The 21,041-nt window shown below is 41.6% G+C and overlaps 1 protein-coding gene across 5 annotated transcripts in view; it reads right to left on the bottom strand.

Annotated features, from left to right (window-relative positions):
* The window catches only part of DCAF5 (DDB1 and CUL4 associated factor 5), a 113,050-nt gene that overhangs the window by 42,304 nt on the left and 49,705 nt on the right, over positions 1-21,041 (bottom strand). For all 5 annotated transcript variants that reach the window (XM_080657673.1, XM_080657670.1, XM_080657671.1 and 2 more), the window contains one exon: positions 9,379-9,592. In XM_080657673.1, coding sequence (XP_080513799.1) covers positions 9,379-9,592 — 214 coding nt within the window. The remainder of the gene's footprint in view (positions 1-9,378; positions 9,593-21,041) is intronic.

The raw sequence follows: 21,041 nt of genomic DNA, 5'->3' as shown, positions 1-21,041 counted from the left end.
TAAAGAGAGAACATGCAAACTGACCGTCATGCCATAATGGTCAGATGGCTGCGCCCACAGCAGAGCAGGAATTCTGTAACACAAGATAGCTGCGCCCACAGTGGAGGCCGAGTTCCCATAACGAGCCTTAACGAGCAATCAGCAGGAACTTGAAGCTGCGTGGTGCTGGGCTGGGGCAGGGGATCTGAGGCTGCACCCCCCGCCCCAGCGCCGGGCTGTGGGACCCCCTGGCACTGGGCCAGGGGCCTGAGGCGGTGCCCCCTGCCTGGTGGGGCTTAACAGGGGACCTCAGGCCATGCCCCCCACCCCGGCACCAGGCTGGGGGACCTCAGGCCTTGCCCCCCGCCTGGCAGAGCTTGACGGGGGACCTCAGGTCATGCCCCCTGCCCGGCAGGGCTTGATGGGGGACCTCAGGCTGCACCCCCCACCCCAGCGCCGGGCCGTGTGACCCCCCGGCACCAGGCCAGGGGCCTGAGGCGGTGCCCCCTGCCTGGTAGGGCTTGACAGGGGACCTCAGGCTGTGCCCCCCGACCAGCAGGGCTTGACAGGGGACCTCAGGGCACACCCTCTGCCCGGCAGGGCTTGACAAGGGACCTCAGGCTGCACCCCCCGCCCCGGTGCTGGGTCAGAGGACCTCAGACTGCGCCCGCCCCCCCTGTCCCGGCGCCGGGCCAGGCAACCTGAGGCTGTGCCCCCCACCCAGCAGGGCTTGACGGGGGTGGGGCCAGCTGGGGCTGGGTCTCGCATGATTTCAAGATGCACATGGGTGGGCGGGGACTTGACTCTGGTTCCCATGGTGCACCCCAGACTCTGACAGGAGGAAGATTTTCATATACATTTTACTAATTTTCTTTCATCTCTGACACTTCTATTAGAGAGAAAGGGAAAATAGCAATATTAAAATATTTCCTCTAATTAATTCCCTTTTAATATGCACAAATTTTGTGCACTGGTTCACTAGTCTAATAATAACACAGAATATGTCTTAACAGGCCCTTCAATATTTCTCTCTCTCTGTATACGTATATGTGTATGTAATTATGCCTGTATGTGTTTGCACAGCATTTGATGTTCTCCAACATCTGTTAATATCAATCAGTTACTATTCACTGAGCACTGATCAACTTACCCAGTTCTCTCCAAGGCTCCTTCCATAGTAACTGATTAATTATTCTCCAGTATATGGCATGCCTTTCTAATTAATAGTACTGACTAGGATAGAGAAACCAGATGGCTCTCTAGCCCATATCAGTAACAGCAAAGAAATTACAATTTAACATTTAAATCAAGCACAGCTCTTATTTCTCCCTGACCTTTTCTCGGGGGGAGGGGGGAGATACGATTGAACAATTTCATGATGTGCTCTCTAGAAGACTATTTCCAGAAAAAGGTTTGCCAATATGCCTTTAATCATATCATTTATACCCAGTGCCTGCCACAAACACCATCCAAAACAATCAGGGAAATTTTTCTTTGGAAATGGCCAAAATCATATATTTATTGTATTTGCGAATGGAAAAAATAGAATTCCATTGGCTCCCAATAAAAGCACACAAATATGTATACCCATAAGATTAACACTATTTTTTGCTTATGAAGTCACATGATTTTTGCTTCTTTGGATCATTTGCCATTTCAGTTCCATTAGGCTCCTGGAATTTGATTTATTAAAATAACTGAGCTGTATGGGTTCTGAGTAGGAAAAATTCTATTAATAATGAAATGCTCCATAAAGACAGACAATAATAGTCAAATAATCAGTAAGGGAAAAAATTTTGAAAATGTTCTAAATCTCCAACAGCTGCTTGTAACAAGGTAGCCTGCATTACTTAAAAATGAATCTTTAATTGGCAAAACTCTTTTGGAAACCTTGGCAAGATGAGGGGCCATCAACCAAAAGGCCTTCAGCAATGTCTCCTCTGTGGGCCTCAGTTTTTGTATGTGGGGCCTGGGAAGTGGGGAGATGGCATCACTCCTTTCAGTCTTCGTATGAGTATTTATACTTTTCATTCAAGCACAGATTTCACCGTTCAGAGGAAGGACTATTACTTTCCTTTTTTTAAGACACCCCAAAAAAGGGAAGAGCTACTGAAAGTAAACACTCTGAGGAGGATGGAAAAGTAGAGCAGGAAAGGTTATACTCTGTTCCGTCATTAATATCTACCAGGGATTTTTTAGTAAAGCCCAGGCTTCTGGCCAGGAACCATTAATGAGAGAACTGTCATGTTGTATCACCAGATCTTATCAATTCCGTTTGTTCCTAAGAAGAAATCAGGTGCCTAGTGTTCCTTTTCAGCTGAATAATTATAAACCAGACCTTATCAAGCAGACCTGCATACACTCCAAAACGTTTTAAGCTTTCTAAATTCTAAAACTGCATCAGCAAATGAACTAAAAGATTATATAATCCATGGGTAAAATCTTAATCCAGGATTGCTAATACCTGAAATCCCTATTTCAGGAATTCCATAAACTCCTTAATATTATATGTAATGAATAAAGATTCATTTTTAAGTAATGCAGACTACCTTGTTACAAGCAGCTGTTGGAGATTTAGAACATTTTCAAAATTTTTTCCCTTACTGATTATTTGACTATTATTGTCTGTCTTAATGGAGCATTTCATTATTAATAGAATTTTTCCTACTTAGAACCCATACAGCTCAGTTATTTTAGTAAATCTGAAATGAATGTTCATAGCTTTCAGAATTTGAGAGAGGCTCAGGATTCAAAAAGAGTTACAAATGGTTGACTTAATAAAGGGTTATTTTCATGCTACTTTCTATAAAATAAAGTATCCTTAAATATTCACCTAAATAACACATACAAGGAATTCCTCTGCCACAACATTCTGTATTCAGCTTTTCTTCATCAGCCCCGGAAGAGGCTATCACCACTTAATCTGTACAACACAGGTGGTAGCATGCTTATAAGGAAGAGGACACAATCACAGGCAAGAGACTGAGTCTAGTCCTGTTTATACTATCGATTAGATCTGCCATTTCAAACTACTCTAGGCCTCAGTTTCATATGAAGATAAAATCTATCCAACCAAACCTAAAGGTCATTGGGAAGATTATATAAAAGAAACAGCTTTAGAAGCTAAAGGGCTAAAAACATATGACATAAAAGAAAGGCAAAGAGAAGAAGAAATTAGCCTAAAGTCATAAAGCAAGTCATAGGATGGAACCCAAGAGTTGAATCCCCCCTTCCCGCTATAAAAAGTGTGCCTTTATTTCAGAGGAAGAACCTGTGGGCTACCAGGCCCCCAAGTGAGAGTAATCAGGACTGCATGGAATTATACAAAAAATAAAGTTATAACTTTATAAGGTGCTTCACTGGCCTGGACGTACTAACTGGTGAATTCCTGCACCTCTGCTATACCCATATAATGTCAACACAGAAAAGTTGAGTGGTGATGTAATGTCTGAGGCCAAGCCATGTATTCAAGGCCATTTTTTGGATTCACAGGGTACAAGTCAGCTCTTTTCTCCAGGGAATGAGATAAAATTATTAAATTATCAAGATTTCAGAGGCCTTGACATCAAGTTCAAAAGAAAGACCTGTGTAAAGCAATTCAAGTGCTCAGACCCTTCTGTGCTCAACCCTTTCAAGAAAATTGTATTATACTTTTCCATTCCTCTTTCAACAAGATGTAGGGACAGACATTAGATGAGACCAAAGCCAGGCATTAGCTGAAACTAAAGCAAGGGAAGATTTAAAAATTACCACACTGTCCATTTCCAGGCAACATATACCTGTTAGCCTGAAAGACTAACTTCCCAGAAGCCTGAGCTGCTCTGCTGGATTCTCATAATGTAGGACAAGAGCCATTTAAGAAATTGTGAAAGAAAAGGAACAAAAGCCAAGTGCTGTCCTACGAGTGTATGCCAGAAGAGCTAGCAGGTGGAAAATTGGCCTTCTTTTTAATATATTTTTACTGATTTCAGAGAGAAGGGAGAGGGAGAGAGATATACTAGTAGAAACATCAATGATGAAAGAGAATCATTGATAGGCTGCTTCCTACACACCCCCCACAACCCGGGCATGTGCCCTTGACGGGGAATTGAATCCGGGACGCCTCAGTCCGCAGGCCGATGCTCTTCCACTGAGCCAAACCGGCTAGTGCTGGCTTTCTTTTTTAACTGTTAAGAGATTGGCTCACTGAGTTAATACAGGGGAGAGTGTGAAACTTGGGAGACAGAATGTATACCCAGTCAGGCTTCAGGGAGAAAACGAAAGACAAACACACAAAAAAATCCAAGTATGACACAAAGCAAGGTGAACCTTTGGGTTCAGGCAGGCTCGAGAGAAAGGAATGCTGTTTTACTGCAAGCTTCCTCACTATGCTCCAAGACCAGAAGGTGGGCTGGCTAAGAAAGATAAAAGATAAATTCAGGCTTTGAAGGGGTAAGTGTGTACTAATTGTTTCTGTGGATGCCCAGCCAATCTCATGTCACTTATGTCACCTTATCTGATAGAAGTTATTAAACTTGAATAATTAAAAGATTATACTAGAAATAAACCATATATTTTCAGCCAAAAGTGGGAAGACATTATACAGTAGGGCAAAAGTAGGTTTATAGTTGTTCATATGGAAAATAATACAAGAATAAACTGTGTTTCACATGCAACTATAAACCTACTTTTGCCCAACCCTGTATATAGGGTTTTAAATGAAAATCTCCAACAGGTTACTGTCTGGCAGTCATGTGAATGTGTCTACCATAGCATCTGAAACAGAGCAGATGCTCAGTAAATATCTGCTTTCTTATTTTAAAAGATGGGGTGGAGGGAAGCATGTAGTTGGGAAGGGTTTAGTAAGAGACAGAAAAAAGGAACATGTCTCCACTCACCTATGAATTAGTAACAGACCATGAAACTAAACATGAGAGTAAAACATTCTGGCCGAAACCAGTTTGGCTCAGTGGATAGAGCGTCGGCCTGCGGACTGAAGGATCCCGGGTTCGATTCCGGTCAAGGGCATGTACCTTGGTTGCGGGCACATCCCCAGTGGGAGGTGTGCAGGAGGCAGCTGATCGATGTTTCTCTCTCATCGATGTTTCTAGCTCTCTGTCCCTCTCCCTTCCTCTCTGTAAAAATATCAATAAAATATATTTAAAAAAAAAAAAACAAAAACATTCTGCTCAAGCACAGAAGTTTCAAACTGGTGGCTCTTGAGAAAAATAGGTATGGTGCACAGATTTGTTTTATCCATACAATAAAGTATGAATTTGATGCAATTCTTAAAAATCAGGAGATTTCACATATAAATCTTTATTTCTGGCATCCCTTAAAAAAAAACACACAAAAAACACCCAGAGGCCCTCATGGCAACAATGGGCTAAAGCTTGAGTCAAAGATTCAAATGGGAGTCTTTTAGATTTAGATGGGGTGGTCTCTCCTGTTGGCCACAGTCCCCACCGCTCCCTATGGTACATCTAGACCAATTCACTCATTTTTGCCACTTGCCTTGCTATAGCTGGCATTAAGTGTGACTGTATAGTGCAAAGGGGTATCTAATGAAAGCTCAAAAGTCTGGGTTCTAGTCCTGGCTCAGCTACAAACTTATGTCTTAACCTGTGTAAGCTGTACCACACCTCTCTGACCTGCAGTTTTCTCATCTGGAAAAGGAAGGTTTATACAAAACGATCTCTAACAGTTGTATAATAAAATTCATATACAATGGTGTAATGAGCAGGGGGAGACATAAAGTTGACTCAGCTTATTTCACACTTTATTCCCTGAGTCCAATTTGTTGAAATGTTCCTTTCATTTTAATACTAACTAATATTTTGTGAACATAGGGCAGTCTAAAATGAAGTGCATGCTCTCTGGCAGTATATCTGGGTCTATTTGTGTGAACTGACTAGTCTCACTGTAATTGAAAGCCAAAAGACTGTTCAGATAGATAGGTCACTTAGTGCCTTTCTTACCATGTTCATTCCTATTATGGAAATGTTCAGATTTCTCTCTGGGATAGTTACCCAGCCTATGACTGCCTAAAGAGTTCCAGAGCACAGAGCCTCAGGCTGTGCACATTCTTACATTATACAAGAACAGATCAAATGTAAAGACCACTGTAAGCAAAGGGTAGTCTTTGGAATGTGAAAGCAGCAAAAAAGATCCTGTCTAGACTAGTCAAGGACTGTACATGTTAGTCCTGCAGATCACACTGTAACTGTGGCAGCTGCTGCTTCAGCCCTGAGTGTGCAAAGTCAGAGCCTATAAATCACTTTTGAGAGACTTGTTCCAGGAATAAGACAGGAAGTTTGGCCTTCTGTGCCACACTTAAAAAATATAAACTCAGATTAGTTTCACTAAAAATCCATTATTTAATTAATCTTCCTAAAGCCCTAAGAAGTTGAGCAGGAAAATGGTACTGATCAATCCTGATTTACAGTTAGCAAAGCCATAGGCCCAGAAAGCTAAAATCCCCACACGCGTTGTACTCAAGATTCACCTCAACAAATATATTTATCGTGCCCTTGCAGTGTGACAGGCAATGGACACAAGATAATGATGAATAGCTACATTTCTTAGTCCCCAAGGAGTGGACAACATAGGTAAACATAAATCTCTATTTCCTATTCCCTAGGTTATATACTTTGTTAGACCTCACCTGAGGATATTTTTCCATTGATTTTTAGAGAGAGTGGAAGGGAGAGGGAGAGACAGAGAGATAGAAACATGGATGTGTGAGAGATACATCAATTAGTTGTCTCCCACACATACCCTGGCTGGGGATTGAGCCTGCCACGGAACTACAGGTTCTTGACCAGAATCAAACCTGGGACCCTTTAGTCTGTGGGCTCACGCTCTAGCCACTGAGCCAAACCGGCTAGGGCAGGTTATATATTTTTGATAATCTATACAGGGACTATGAACAGACTTTAAAGACGTTAAAACTGATCCAAAGTTAGATTCAATGACTTCTCATCCTCCTTTACCCATAGAAAACCACTTACCCTAATCAAAAAGCTATCTAGTTTGTCAGAGAGGCTATATAGTACCCATAAAATCTTTCCATAGGACAAAAGTCACAAATAACAAGTCAGTCAAATTTGAATAGGGAAAATCAAAAGCCATTCAATGTTTTTATCATCGTATATAATCTGAAAGGCAAAACAACTACATCCTGTCAATGTACATAGCCAGGACCATCACAAAATACCTTGTGTGGCTTTGCATGTGGCAATACCTGTCCCAGTGTATCTGGGGAAACTGGGTAATTATAATCTAGGCCACAGGTTATCAAACAGGGGCAATCTGCCCCCGCCTTTTACCTTTCCCAATAGACATCTGGCAATGTCTGGAAACATTTTTTGTTTGAAGAGGACAGGATGCTACTATCGTATGATGCACAGGAAAACCCTGCACAACAAAGAATTAACTGACCAAAATGTTGATAATGCCAAGGTTAAGAAACCATGGTGTTCTACATATTGATTAGAAGCCTTTATTCTGAGTCTTTTAAGGACTCCATGCCTCACTACTAATATAGAAATTGAAAGGAAACACAATATCCATTCTCTTTCACCTTTCCCTCAGCCCCTGTGTTTCTGGCAAAAAGCCTATAAACCATCACATATAGTGCCTACTCTTTGTTGTTAAATGAAACAGGATCTCATACAAACATACATAAGAGATTGACAGAAGATGGATAATCAATAAAAGCAAGGAAGAAAGGAAAGAGGGAAGACAGGAAGAGAGAAGGAGGTGCTTGGTTATTACTTCCACAGCTAAAAGAAACTAGATCAATCAATCTGCAGAGCAGACAATTACAATGGTCTGTTCTATTCTGAGACTGTTCATTTCTAGACTGTTTATTGGCAGTTAGTTTCTTCCCACCCAAGAAACAAACTGCCAATAAAAACAGTCATTAGCATTGTGGCCTCTCCAAGGAGACAATGCTTATATAACTGAGGCCACCTAGTGGTTTCAAGTGTGGATCACAGCTAAATAGGCCCAGGACTCGGACTTGAATATAAATTCTGAATTTGGATATATATTCTCTATTTATAAAAGAGGAAATCCCTAGCCTGGACAACTTAAGAGGTATTTGCAATTTCTTTCACATTCAACCCAATTCAACAAGCATATACTATGCTCCTACAACATATAACTAATCCTTAAACTATGACATTGGGGATTCTCTAGCAACCTCAATCTAAGAAGAAAAGTCCTAGCTACCTGCCTTCAAAAAGCAGGAACTTCAAAGGTTCTCAAAGAACTGTTTCTTTTATGCCCGAGGCCCACAAATAACCTTAAAGAGATGGAGTACGGCATGCAAATTACATGTCAAAATTTGATCCAAAGAGAACACTAAACATTAGCAGGAGAATGAGGTTTCTCTGTTTCCAATCTAAATGCGAAGTAGTAATAAGATTTGTTGTTTGAGAAGAAAAAAAGTCCATTTGTTTATCTGATCAATCTTTCTTTATATTTGTCTTTTATCATCTTGATTACTCAGACCAATCCAATAGGTCCATTCACTGACACCCACTTCAGAACTTCTATGGCCAAGACAGACAGTCAAGAATGCAAGTATGTTTTTGAACTGCCAGCTCTAAGTCAGTATCAGTGTCTTGATACTGACTGTGAAAAGGCTGGAGACTCACAGCTTGGGTTCTCCTTCTCAGTTGTGATGCTGGCAATAAAAAGAAAAAGAGTCAGCATCTGGCTTCCTCTCAAATAAGTTGCTCAGCCGATTTTATCCAAGAAAAAAGATGCCGTCCCAAGGGCCCATTCAGGATATATGTCTCTTGGATGGTACTTAGAGTGTTTCATTCATCATTGTAGTTTATTGATACATCTCTTCTTTTGGCAAGCTAATTTTCCATGGACTTTCTCCTTCCTTGTGAAATGATACATTCTTAGAATCTTAAAATCTGTTCACAAACTTGGCAGAGCTAGATTGCTCAGAACCATATTGTAGCCAGCCTTGGTTTATGGTGTGTTCCTCACATTACTCAATGGCAGCCCTGATAAAGAAACTCACTAGTAAACCAGAACATCCCAAGACACTTACTGTTTCCCTCAACTGTTTCTATCTGACATTATGCTAAAGAGAAATAAAGACCAGTACAGAAACAGCAATTGAAAGGAAAGCAAGAGAGTGGGGCCCAAGCTGGTTTGGCTCAGATAAAAGGGTTCTGGGTTCAATTCCGTTTGGGGGGCATGTGCCCGGTTGCAGGCTCGATACTGCTGGGATATGTGCGGGAGACAGCCGATCGATGTGTCTCACATCGATGCTTCTCTCTGTCTCTCTTCCTTTCACTCTCTCTAAAAAATAGTGGAAAAATATCCTCTGGTAAGGATTAATTAAATAAATAAAAAAAGGGGTGGGGGGGCGGGTGGGATGCAGAAGGCACTTACCTGGTCACGATCTCCTGCAAAACAGCAGCTTTTCATGGTACAAGAGTTGAAGTAACCCTGATTGTCAAACTGGAACACAGGCAGGCGGGAGTGGATGTCATAGAGCACAGGAGGCAGGCGACGCCTCAGGGCCAGGAGTTGAGTCCCGTTGCTATTGAATCGCACACTCATGGCACTTTGAAGGGACAGGTTGCCACCATAGCGTAGGAGAGAACTAGAAGGCACAAAGCACAGGGACAGGGCGTAAGACAGGCTGGACAAGAGTCTGCAAAACACACTGCATTTATTTCTTCCCAAAATGTGCCCAGGTTCCTGTCAAGCCTGTAATCTGAATTTCAGAAGAAAGGTATTTCTCTGCAGTAAGTTTGAAGGTAATAACAAGGATAGGAGAGGCTCCTTGATTACACTAAAGCAAGTTATTTACTCTACTAGTTCCCCTTTTCAACCCCCAAAAGGTGAATTACCACTAAATTTACTTACAAGGATAACGCAAGCATCTTGAAAAAAGAGACAAATTAAAATGATTTGCCATTTCATTTACCTGAGCTAACTACAGAATCAAACACATACTCCGTCAAGATGCTGGGAGATGAGTTGTGTCCATGCTAATTGGCTAATCATAGATGGTATTTAAGGGATATATTTACCATATGTATTAGAGATATAAGAACCATTAGAAAGAATAACAGATACTTTACAGTTAATTCTATTTTACTAGTGGCCCGGTGCATGAAATTCATGCACGGGCAGCGGTGTCCCTCAGCCCGGTCTGCACCCTCTCCAATCTGGGAACCCTTGGGGGATGTCCGACAACCAGCAGTCAGACATCCCTCTTGCAATCCGGGACCACTGGCTCCTAACTGCTCACCTGCCTGCCTGCCTGATTGCCCCCAACTGCCCCCGCCCCCGCCAGCCTGCTCACCCTCAACTGGCCCCCCTGCCAGCCTGCTCGCCCCCACTGCCGGCCTGATCACCCCCAACTGCCCTCCCCTCCTGGCCTGATCGCCCCTAACCGCCTCTGCCTCTGCCTCGGCCCCGCCACCATGGCTTTGTCTGGAAGGACATCTGGAAGGTCTCCTAGAAGTTCTCCCAGTCTAATTAGCATATTACCCTTTTATTAGTATAGATTATTTTTTAAAATTTTTATTGACTTCAGAGAGGAAGGGAGCGGGAGAGAGGGATAGAAACATCAATGATGAGAGAAAATCACTGATCAGCTGCCTCTTGCACACGCCCACTGGGGATTGAGGCCACAACCCTGGCATGTGCCCTGAATGGGAATTGAACCATGATCTCGTGGTTCATAGCTGTACGCTCAACCATTGACCTACACCGGCTGGGCACTTTATAGTTAATTCCTTAAAAACAATTTTTTTTTAATCCTCACCTGAGGATATTTTTCCCATTGATTTTTTGGAAGGGAGGGAGGGATGAGGAGAGAGAGAGAGAAAGAGAGAGAGAGAAAGAGAGAGAGAGAAAGAGAGAGAGAGAGAGAGAGAAACATCGACGTGAGAGAGACACATCAATTGGTTGCCTCCTGCCAACTGGGCCGGGGATTGAACATGCAACAAGGTACGTGCCCTTGACTGGGTCAAACTCGAGACCCTTGGGTCCGTGGGCCAATGCTCTAACCACCGAGCAATTGGCCAGGGCTATAGTTAATTCTGAATATTTTTCAAAAATCACTTTATTACTTGTCTTTATTTTTCAATTTTTAATCTTTTCACAGAAAACTTTTATATTCCATATGGCATGACTCAAGAGTAAATATTAAAGAAAAATTTTTAATTAAATGCAGAGCAAGCAGTTACAACAACTAGAAGAATAAGATGACTTGTTTCCCTTTACCACATCTATAACTGGATTCTGCTTTTGGGACTTCATACTAAGAACTGGAGACACTATTTTTTTTTTTTTAATATATTTTATTGATTTTTTACAGAGAGGAAGGAAGAGCGATAGATAGTAAGAAACATCGATCAGCTGCCTCTTGCGCACCCCCTACTGGGGATGTGCCCGCAACCAAGTTACATGCCCTTGACGGGAATCGAACCCGGGGCCCTTCAGTCCGCAGTCCGACGCTCTATCCACTGAGCAAAACCGGTCCTGGCTGGAGACACTATTTGTCAGTCATTTAAAAAGCAATTAATTGGGGCTTAAAAATATTTCCTTTGAAAAGTCTAAAAAATACTACCAGAAGAGATTTAATATTGAAAGAAGAGAACACATTTTGTTTTCCTTTCTTTTTGGTAAGAAAGTTGATGGGGGAATTAAGGGAATAAGAAAGAGATATCCCATGGGGAAAAGAGCCTCTGAAATCAGTGCAAAGGCAGCTGCCAACCTTGCCTGGTCATAAAAACACAGTCTACACCACAACTAGCCAGTCAGTCCCGTGTCCCCAAAACAGACTTCTCACCAGAGGCAAGGATACTCTGGTACTCCAGCTATTTGTAGAAACAAGTCTTGGGGAAACAGACTCTAATTTTTATGATTGGAATGGCAGGAAAAAGAAGAGACTTAGAACAGTCCCTAGAACTGAAACATCAAGAAGAAGACTGGTATCCCTGCAGGCCCCAACTAATAACCTCTGCAGAAAAATGTTCTTATAATGGTCCCAAACACAGGCCACAGTCACTCACATACAGAGAATAATGACGGGGCTGTTAGAGCCCAGGCATTTCCTTTACAGGGTGCCCTAGCTCCTACAGGCATGTGGTGTTATCTAAACACTGAGTTCAAAAACAATGAGAGGCTTTCAACCCAAGATCAGCATGGAGTGTGCAAATACACCAGCATCTGTAGGACTGAAGAGAAGTTGGGGGTGGAAACAAGACTCAACAAAAAGAAACTTGGCTAGCCCCACCAGCCCAAGCAGCAAGGGTTTGTATCAGCTCAGGCACCCCTGACAGGAAAGCTGGGGCGTCTGGCAAACGCCCTTTCCATCTGTTAACAGGAACTTCCTCTGCAGCTTCCAGTCAGGTCTGTAGCAATCTGCCCAGGACAGGAATCTGGGCCCATCCCATCCCCAGCCAGGCTCCCAGACCAATGGTTGCAATCTGGCCACTCCACAAGGGTCTTAGAGAGAGTCGCTATTTTCTTGCCTATGCTACTGAGCAGGGAACTCCTATTTCTCACACTGATAGGGTAGGTACATAAGAATCTTGCTCCCAGAGTGTTTAGGGGTGCTATCTAAAGAGCAGCAGCTACTAAAGGCTGGCCGGTGTGGCTCAGCAGTTGAGCGTCAACCTATGAACCAGGAGGTCAGGGTTCGATTCCAGATTAGGGCACATGTCCAAGTTGCAGGCTTGACCCCCAGTGGGGGGCGTGAAGGTGGCGGCTGATCAGTGATTCTCTCTCATCATTGATGTTTCTATCTCTCTCTCCCTTTCCCTTCCTCACCAAAATAAATAAATAAATATATATATATATATACACACACACACACACACACACACACACACACACACACATACATTTTTTAAAAAAGAGCAGCAGATACAACACTGAATACTTCACGTTTGGGTGCAAAATTTAATTCCTTCCAAAGGGATGAAATGACATCAGAAATCCAGAAAGCGAGCTACATTAATGGGAATTTCTAGTAGGGGTTCTGCAGCTGGTTCCTCCTGATGAGAATGGTAAGCGCAATCTAGTTCATTAGAAAGAAAAGACTTAGAAGCAGTTTGCCCTCATAGTCACAATATAATGTCAAAGATCCTATTGTTTTCAGTTCTAAGTGTAATGTGCATGAGAAATGCACTGAACGTTTTAAAAATGTAGATTCTAGCTCAGGGGTGGGCAAACTTTTTGACTCGAGGGCCACAATGGGTTCTTAAACTGGACCGGAGGGCCGGAACAAAAGCATGGATGGAGTGTTTGTGTGAACCAATATAAATTCAAAGTAAAGGAGCGGAGGGGAGAGCAAGAAAACCGGATAGAACAGCCGGATCCGGCCCGCGGGCCGTAGTTTGCCCACGGCTGTATTTGGAAACATCCCAAGTGCCCATCAGCAGATGAGTGGATAAAAAAGCTGTGGTATATTTACACAATGGAATACTATGCAGCTATAAAAAAGAAAGAACTCTTACCATTTGCAACAGCATAAATGGACCTGGAGAGTATTATACTAAGCAAAATAAGCCAGTCAGAGAAAGAGAAGTATCACATGATCTCACTCATATGTGGAATCTAATGAACAATATAAACTGATGAACAAAATAGATCCAGAAACACAGAAGCATGGAACAGACTGTCGAACCTCAGAGGGAAAGTGGGAGCTGATGGGTGAGTGGGAAGAGATCAACCAAAGAACTTGGATACTTACTTATATGCATAACCCATAGACACAGACAATACGGTGGTGAAGGCCTGGGGTTGGGGTGGGGGTGGGCTAGAAGAGGTCAATGGGGGGAAAAGGAGGACATATATAATACTTTCAACAATAAAGATTTTTTAATTAATTAATTACTTTTTTTAAATGTAGATTCTCAGGATCCACCCCCAGATAGTCTAATTCAGTGTTTTTCAACCTTGTTCATCTCTTGGCACACATAAATAAGCTAATTACTAAAATTCTGTGGCACACCAAAAAATATATTTTTTGCTGATCTGACAAAATAAAAGGTATAATTTTGATTGATTTACAAAAATATTAATAATAGTAATGACCTACCCTTTTTTGCTCCAAAGTGAATTTTAAAAAATCAGTTACCTATACTTGTATATAACAGTTTCTGGTACCAAGAATTAACCAATAAGATGCAACTCAATTATATAATCTATATATTTATGGTTCAAGACAGGGCAGTCACATCGGACGGCTATTATTGTGTTAGCTTTGACAAGCTAAGGGAAAAGAGGTTAGTACCCCTAAATAAGACTCAGGTATTGCATGTTTTTAAAAATTCTTGTGGCACATTGGTTGAAAATTACTATTCTAATTCAATCTGGGAAGTGAGCTCAGGAATCTGATTTTAACAAACAATCCAAATTAATTGTGATAAATGCAACTTTGAAACCACACTTTGAGAAACATGGTTCCATTTGGAATTTTGGGGAGTGGAAACGAGGAGGGGGGCTGCGAAGCGGTGGGGGGGGGAAGCCAGGTGGAGAAAAAGAAGATGAAAAGCCAACCAAACTACATGGCACTTTTTACAGCCCCAGGTCTATTAACAGAAAGATCTCCAATTCCTTTTAAGATTAGAGTTCCACTCCACCAACAATGCATGAAATGGTTTTTTTGCTGTCCTCAACACATTCTCTGAAGGAGAAGAAGTTTCTCATTTCTTCTTGAAGAACTGAGGATACTTGTATATAACAAGAATGCCTCAATCCTAACTTGCTTTCTGGATTCTGATCTTAATAATAGAGATGCCACTAACTCCACTCCTCCGAAGAAATGACCACCATTACACACCCAAATAAGGTGATCAGTATTTTGAAAGGACTAGCCACAAGTTAAAATGAGTTTAAATCAAAATATACCTACACAAAATAAAAGCAATATTCCCAACCTATCTTCAACCAAGGGTTTGTCATAAAATGCAGTAGAAATGGGGTAGGAAGTGATCTAAGGGTCAGCATGCAAAAGACCCAGCATGAAAAGCAAGAGAACTCGAACATCAGGAAGATATTCTTCACTAGCGTGGTTTCCTAGTCTTTGCACACCCTGCTCAAATACTCAATTGGACTTCTTTATTGCTTGAGTGGAGTAAAAAGAACATTAAAAGGAGTACTTGGCCAAGGCTATGGTCTTGAAACAGAAGAGAAACAAGTTGAGGTTGTTTTCAGGTAAAGTATGGGAGTATCCTGTCCAGCAGCACAAGATAAAGCAATCATAAAAGTTCCCAGATCTGGCTCCACAAACCTAGATTTCCCTATGTCCATGATTAATCAACTCATCTGATGGTGCCAATAAGATTTTCCAAAGCCCACAAGGCATGACTTTCCTCCTCGTTTCTATCTGAAAGTTTCCTAAGACCTGTGAAATGCTTGGAGACAAGGCTCTGTTATTCCACATCACAGACATCAGAGCTGCTATCATACAACCAGAGAGGCAGAACCAAGGTTTACAGGAGGAGAACAAAACCCTCCAGCTTCTGCTTTAGGGCAAGATGACCTGTAAGGAATACAGGTCATTTTGTACTTCCCTATAACACAACCCATAGAAAGAGAAGTCCTAGAGGCATTAGAGTTAGGTAAAAAGAATGAGTTCAGGGAATCTCAGCACATACCAGTTCCATTCAAGTGTGTTCAGGGTCCCAGTAATCCCTTAACCATTTCATTTTTTTCTAAGACAATCCTCAGTTCCAAGACTGAGACACTCTCTAGAGGAAAGCAGAACTGTTGGACAACCACCCTGAAAAACACATTGTGATCTGTGACTGAACAAACTTCTTTTCCTCAGAACAAGATTCACTGCTAAGCATCTCTGGCTTGAAATATATAAGTTCCGTGGACATGGTAAAATTTCTTTCCCTTTTTGAACATCCAGAAATTTAAGTTTGACTGATGTCAGCAGAGACCTTGACTAAATTGCTGAGGAAGAGATCTTAGATAACCAAATGGCATATCATGTCCCTCCACAAAGCAAACATGGACAACAGGCATTGGCATGCTTCTAATCACCATCTTCCAGAACAGAGACATGCCCAGAGTTGAAGAACTAGAGTCCAAGTTTTTGCATTTGTCTCAAAGATACCAAAAGCCACTCAGAACTACCCAAAATTCCAAAATGAATGAAAAGGCAGTGCCATAACAGACTGTTCTAGAACAGTGGTAGGCAAACTCATTAGTCAGCAGAGCCAAATATCAACAGTACAACGATTGAAATTTCTTTTGAGAGCCAAATTTTTTAAACTTAAACTTCTTCTAACGCCACTTCTTCAAAATAGACTCGCCCAGGCCGTGGTATTTTGTGGAAGAGCCACACTAAAGGGGCCAAAGAGCCACATGTGGCTCGCGAGCCGCAGTTTGCCGACCACGGTTCTAGAACACTCATGAATTTTCCACAGAATTAGGGACTCAACAATAGTTAATCAGATGGCCTGGCTTATTCAAAACACCCCCTTTTCCAAGCTACAGAAAATAGAGCAATTTCGTAAGCAGCCAGTAAAATCATCTTAAAACTATTCCTGGTTCTACTTTCTGAAAGATGTTATCAGCCCTGACCTCACAGTGTATAAAACTAGGGAGGGAGAGTTTAATGAACAGTGCTTGGCAGGAGGAAGAGAAAAGCAAGAGGAAGCGGGGAGACTGAGATGATGCCAGTTGCTACAGCAACAGTTAACAGTGCAGAAGTGAGTGGGTATATACGCAGGTAAATAGGCAGTCCCTGATGTCAGGAAAAGAAACTAGGGCGAGTGTGCTGACTATTGGGTAGGTAACAAGGCCATGAAGTTGAGAAATGTTAAAGAGGAAAGAAGCAAACTCTGGGAAAAATCCTAAGCAGTTGAGGGTCTGAAAACAAAAATCGGATTTGGTACCTTCTACAAGGTGACTTTGGTACCTTTTGTGTAAGATCTCTTACACAAAAACAAGAGAGGAGGGGAACATAAAGGAAAAGGGAGAGTAGGCCAGACTGCTGACTGGTGAGACGTGATTACAGGAAGACAGCCCGTTTCATACAGGAGTCACTCACTGAGAATGTGTCCAAAAAACCAAAGTCACCTCTAGTTGGCAGTAATAAAAATGTCTTAAAATAACAGCTTTCAAACTTTTTAGATAGTAATCCTTTGTAATAAGTACATTTTATACTGCATCCTAGTAGACCCACACTTATTTAGCACAAATTCATTGAACAATACTTACCACCTACTATATGCAACGCACTGACTTTTTATTCTATATTTTCTATTTAACAAACAGTTGTGACACCTAAATTGATTTCGTGACCCACTAGATCACTGAAAGAGCTTCCTATTTTTTGTCTCTTTGCTTCCATTCTTTTTTTTTTTTTTTAAATATATTTTATTGATTTTTTACAGAGAGGAAGGGAGAGGGATAGAAAGTTAGAAACATCAATGAGTGAGAAACATCGATCAGCTGCCTCCCGCACACCCCCCACTGGGGATGTGCCCACAACCAAGGCACATGCCTGTGACTGGAATCGAACCCGGGACCCTTGAGTTGGCAGGCCGACGCTCTATCCACTGAGCCAAACCAGTCAGGGTCTTTGCTTCCATTCTTGGACCCATGCTTCAGTTTATCCTGAACAAAACAGCCAGAGGGATACTGAACCATATAGTCAGATCACATCATTACTTTGCTGAATATCCTCCAGTGGCTCCCCCATTTCAACCACAGTAAAAATCAAATTCCTTACAATGCCAACAAGGCCTTAGACAATCCCTCCCTATTCTCATCCATTATGTCTCTGACGCCACCTTCCAGAGTTACCTTGTTCTACTTCAACCACTGTTCCTAGAACACATCAGGTATGCTTCTGCTTCAGGACCTTTGCACTTGCAGATCCTGCAGCCCAGGATGTTCTTCCCCAGATATGAGCATAGGTCATTTACTTACCTCTGATTTTCAGATACCCTATGCAAAAATGCAACTTCCCCAATACACCTGGTCTCCCTGGCCTGCTTTACTTTTCTCTGCTACATGAATCACCATATTACATATCACATATTGTATGTATTTTATTTTGTTTCTTCTTTGTCTTTTCCCACTGAACTATTAGCTTTTATAACTTTTCTCTGTGTATCCCAAGTGCTTAAACAGTGCCAGGCACATAACAGGCATTCAGTAAATAGCTGTTAAATGCATGATGTAATGGATCATAGGCAGTAGTTTGAAAAACACTGACTTAGAACATTAAGAAAACAAAAACAAAACAAAATGACCCAGGTTTCACCAAGGTTCATATGGATCCTGATATCTGTCTGCCCACAAAACCTAATCTTGAGAGGCAAGCAACAGAGCGGCATAAAATCAGAAAAATAGCAGGAAGATCACTGAATCAATGTCCTCTTTCACAGGCAAAGGACTATGGCCCAGAAAGCAAAATGTTTTGCCAACGACCACCCAGATCTCTACCTCTTCATGTAACACTGCTATACATACTTCAAGTGAATTAAATTCATCTGCCTGCTAATTAGCAGTCAATAAAAAGGAAGAGTGTGGTAAACAGGATTACTCATTTTATCATGTATACTATTTTCAGAATAAAAGTTCAAAAGGAAAATTAGTAATCAAATTTTAGGAAGTTACCATGGCTGGTGTGGCTCAGGGAATAGAACATCAGCCCTGAAGGGTCACGGGTTTGATTCCAGTAAGGACACGTACCTCTATTGTAGGCTTGATCTCCAGCCCTGGTCAGGACACGTAAGGGTGGCAACTAATCCATGTCTCTCTCTCACACTGAAATTTCTTTCTCTTTGTCTCTCCCTCTCCCTTTTACTCTCTAAAAATCAATGGAAAAATATCCTTAGATGAGGATTAACAAAAAAAGTCAAAAGTCAAAGACCCTGGGTCTGAATAAACATAGTAGCAAATTCAACAAGGGCTTCTGAATAAAACAGTGTCCATCTTGCAGCATAAGCAAAGTTACTAAATCACCTAAGTATCTGTTAAAAAGTGGCAGATTCACAGGTCCCACCATCCCAGATCAACAATTCCATCTCTGGGTCTGTGTTCTAGGAAGGAGCTCTTTAACAAGTTCCCCAGATGATTCTGATGCCCTCTCAAGTGTCAGAATCATCTGGCCGGTGTGGTTCAGTGGCTGAGCATCAACCTATGAACCAGAAGGTTACGGTTTGATTCCTGGTCAGGGCACATGCCGAGGTTGCCGGCTCAATCCCCTGTGGGGGGCGTGCAGGAGGCAGATGAATGATTCTCTCTTATCGTTAATGTTTCCATCTCTCTCTCCCTCTCCATTCCTCTCTGAAATCAATAAAAATATTTAAAAATCTTCTAAAAATACAACCAGTTTTAAAAAAGTGTGAAAATCACTGGGTTAGGATACCAGAAGCCCTGTGCATTTCAGTGGACAAAGTTAATTGTAGAGCTCCACCTTGTGGTCTAGAAGTTAGAAAGCAACTTTACCAGAATCTCTGGTTCCCCCACCAGGTTCTAATTGACAGGCTTTCAAAGCCCAAAGAACTCTTACAACCTCCTCTAATGGTTTACTCCTTAGAGGCATTTTTGATGCATGCAATTACACTAAGAATTTAGGTCCAGAAACATTATAGAAAGATAGTTGTGAAAATGTAGACTATTTTGGGATGAGTAAAACACTGTGTATTCATTTCAATATTTATTGAGTATCCATAACATTCTAAGCACTATGCTAGGCACTAGAGATTGAAGATGAATAAAACATGATCCTGTCCTTAAAATTCCACAGAAAAACATTACAAGTAATAGTATAGATTAGGACAAGTGCCTCCTTTCTAAGAAGCAATTATTGGGCACTGGGAAGGAAATAAAGAACATAATCTGGTCTAGCTGGATATAAGACATAATCATATTCAAGATAACCAATGATGGCAAAAGCAGTGACTGAGACATGCAACATGAATGCCACAGATCATAAGTGCTTTACAGAGGCTGTAAATAGGGCAATCCCTTCCTGTAGATTTGGTCTGGCCCTGCCAAGGCATTAGGGGTGAGTTAATTAAATGTTTGACCAAATATAGTAGACTAACTTTTAAGTTGATCATTTTGCATGGTCCGAAAATGATGTTATAAATATCCAAATGGCCCTTGTCAGAAAAAAGGTTCCCCACCCCTGCTCTAGAAGTAAGGGAAAGCTTCATTCATTCAACACATACTCTGTGCCAAATTGTGCTAGGTGCTAAGGATCCAGTGGGCAAAGGAAGCTTTATGAGCAGGGAGGTCTTAGCAAAGATGTTTTCCCTGGTGCCTTGACGGGTAACTAGGGCATGAATAGGCAAAGCAAAAGGAGAAATTCTTCTGTGTGTTTGTATGTGGAGGAAGAATAAGGGGGAAGGGACACTGGCACCAGAGAAGGGGAAGACTGCTTGTTCAAGGAGTTTTATTTTATCCTGTAAAGTAGGACATGATGCAGTCATTCCAAAGGAACATTTTCTTGGAGCATCCCACATAATAGGTTCTGGAGACATGGCCATGAACAAAGATAACGAGAAGCCACTAAAGCTCCTGAGTAGGGTAATGGCAAAAGTGATGTTTAAAGATCTGTGCTATATTCCAGAAGAAAGAGGCAAGTTAAGAAGCCAGGGTAGTAATTACCTTATGGAAAGAATGATATGGGCCTAAAATGGGGCAGGGACTTTAAGAACTGAAAATAGTGGCCAGGCACGGACACAAAGCAAGGCTGGTTATGGGAGAAAGATAAAGGGACAGAAAAGTCAAATGGGACTCTGGGATTTCAGCCAGGTTGATTATAAGAGTGATAGTAACATTAAAAAAAAAAAAAAAAAAGTTAAGAAAGGAATACACTTTTAGGAAGAAAAAAAAATTTTATTACAGGTTTCAGTGAGTGAAACACTTGCCTGAGTATTGTGAATGTACACATAGATAGTAAAAAGGAATGAGTGGAAAAAGAGATATACTAGTAGAAAGGAATGGCTAACCAGAAGACATATCCCTGATTAGAGCTAACCATTCTGACAACTACAAACCAATGACCCCCATCATTTCTCCTGCAGGTTTCTATGATACTGTCTAAATTGCTG

The sequence above is a fragment of the Plecotus auritus genome, assembly GCF_963455305.1.
Source record: "Plecotus auritus genome assembly, chromosome: 1".
NCBI classification, from domain to species: Eukaryota; Metazoa; Chordata; class Mammalia; order Chiroptera; family Vespertilionidae; genus Plecotus; species Plecotus auritus.
Note: the sequence above shows the minus strand (reverse complement) of the source record. Positions and strands in the feature narration are given on the sequence as shown.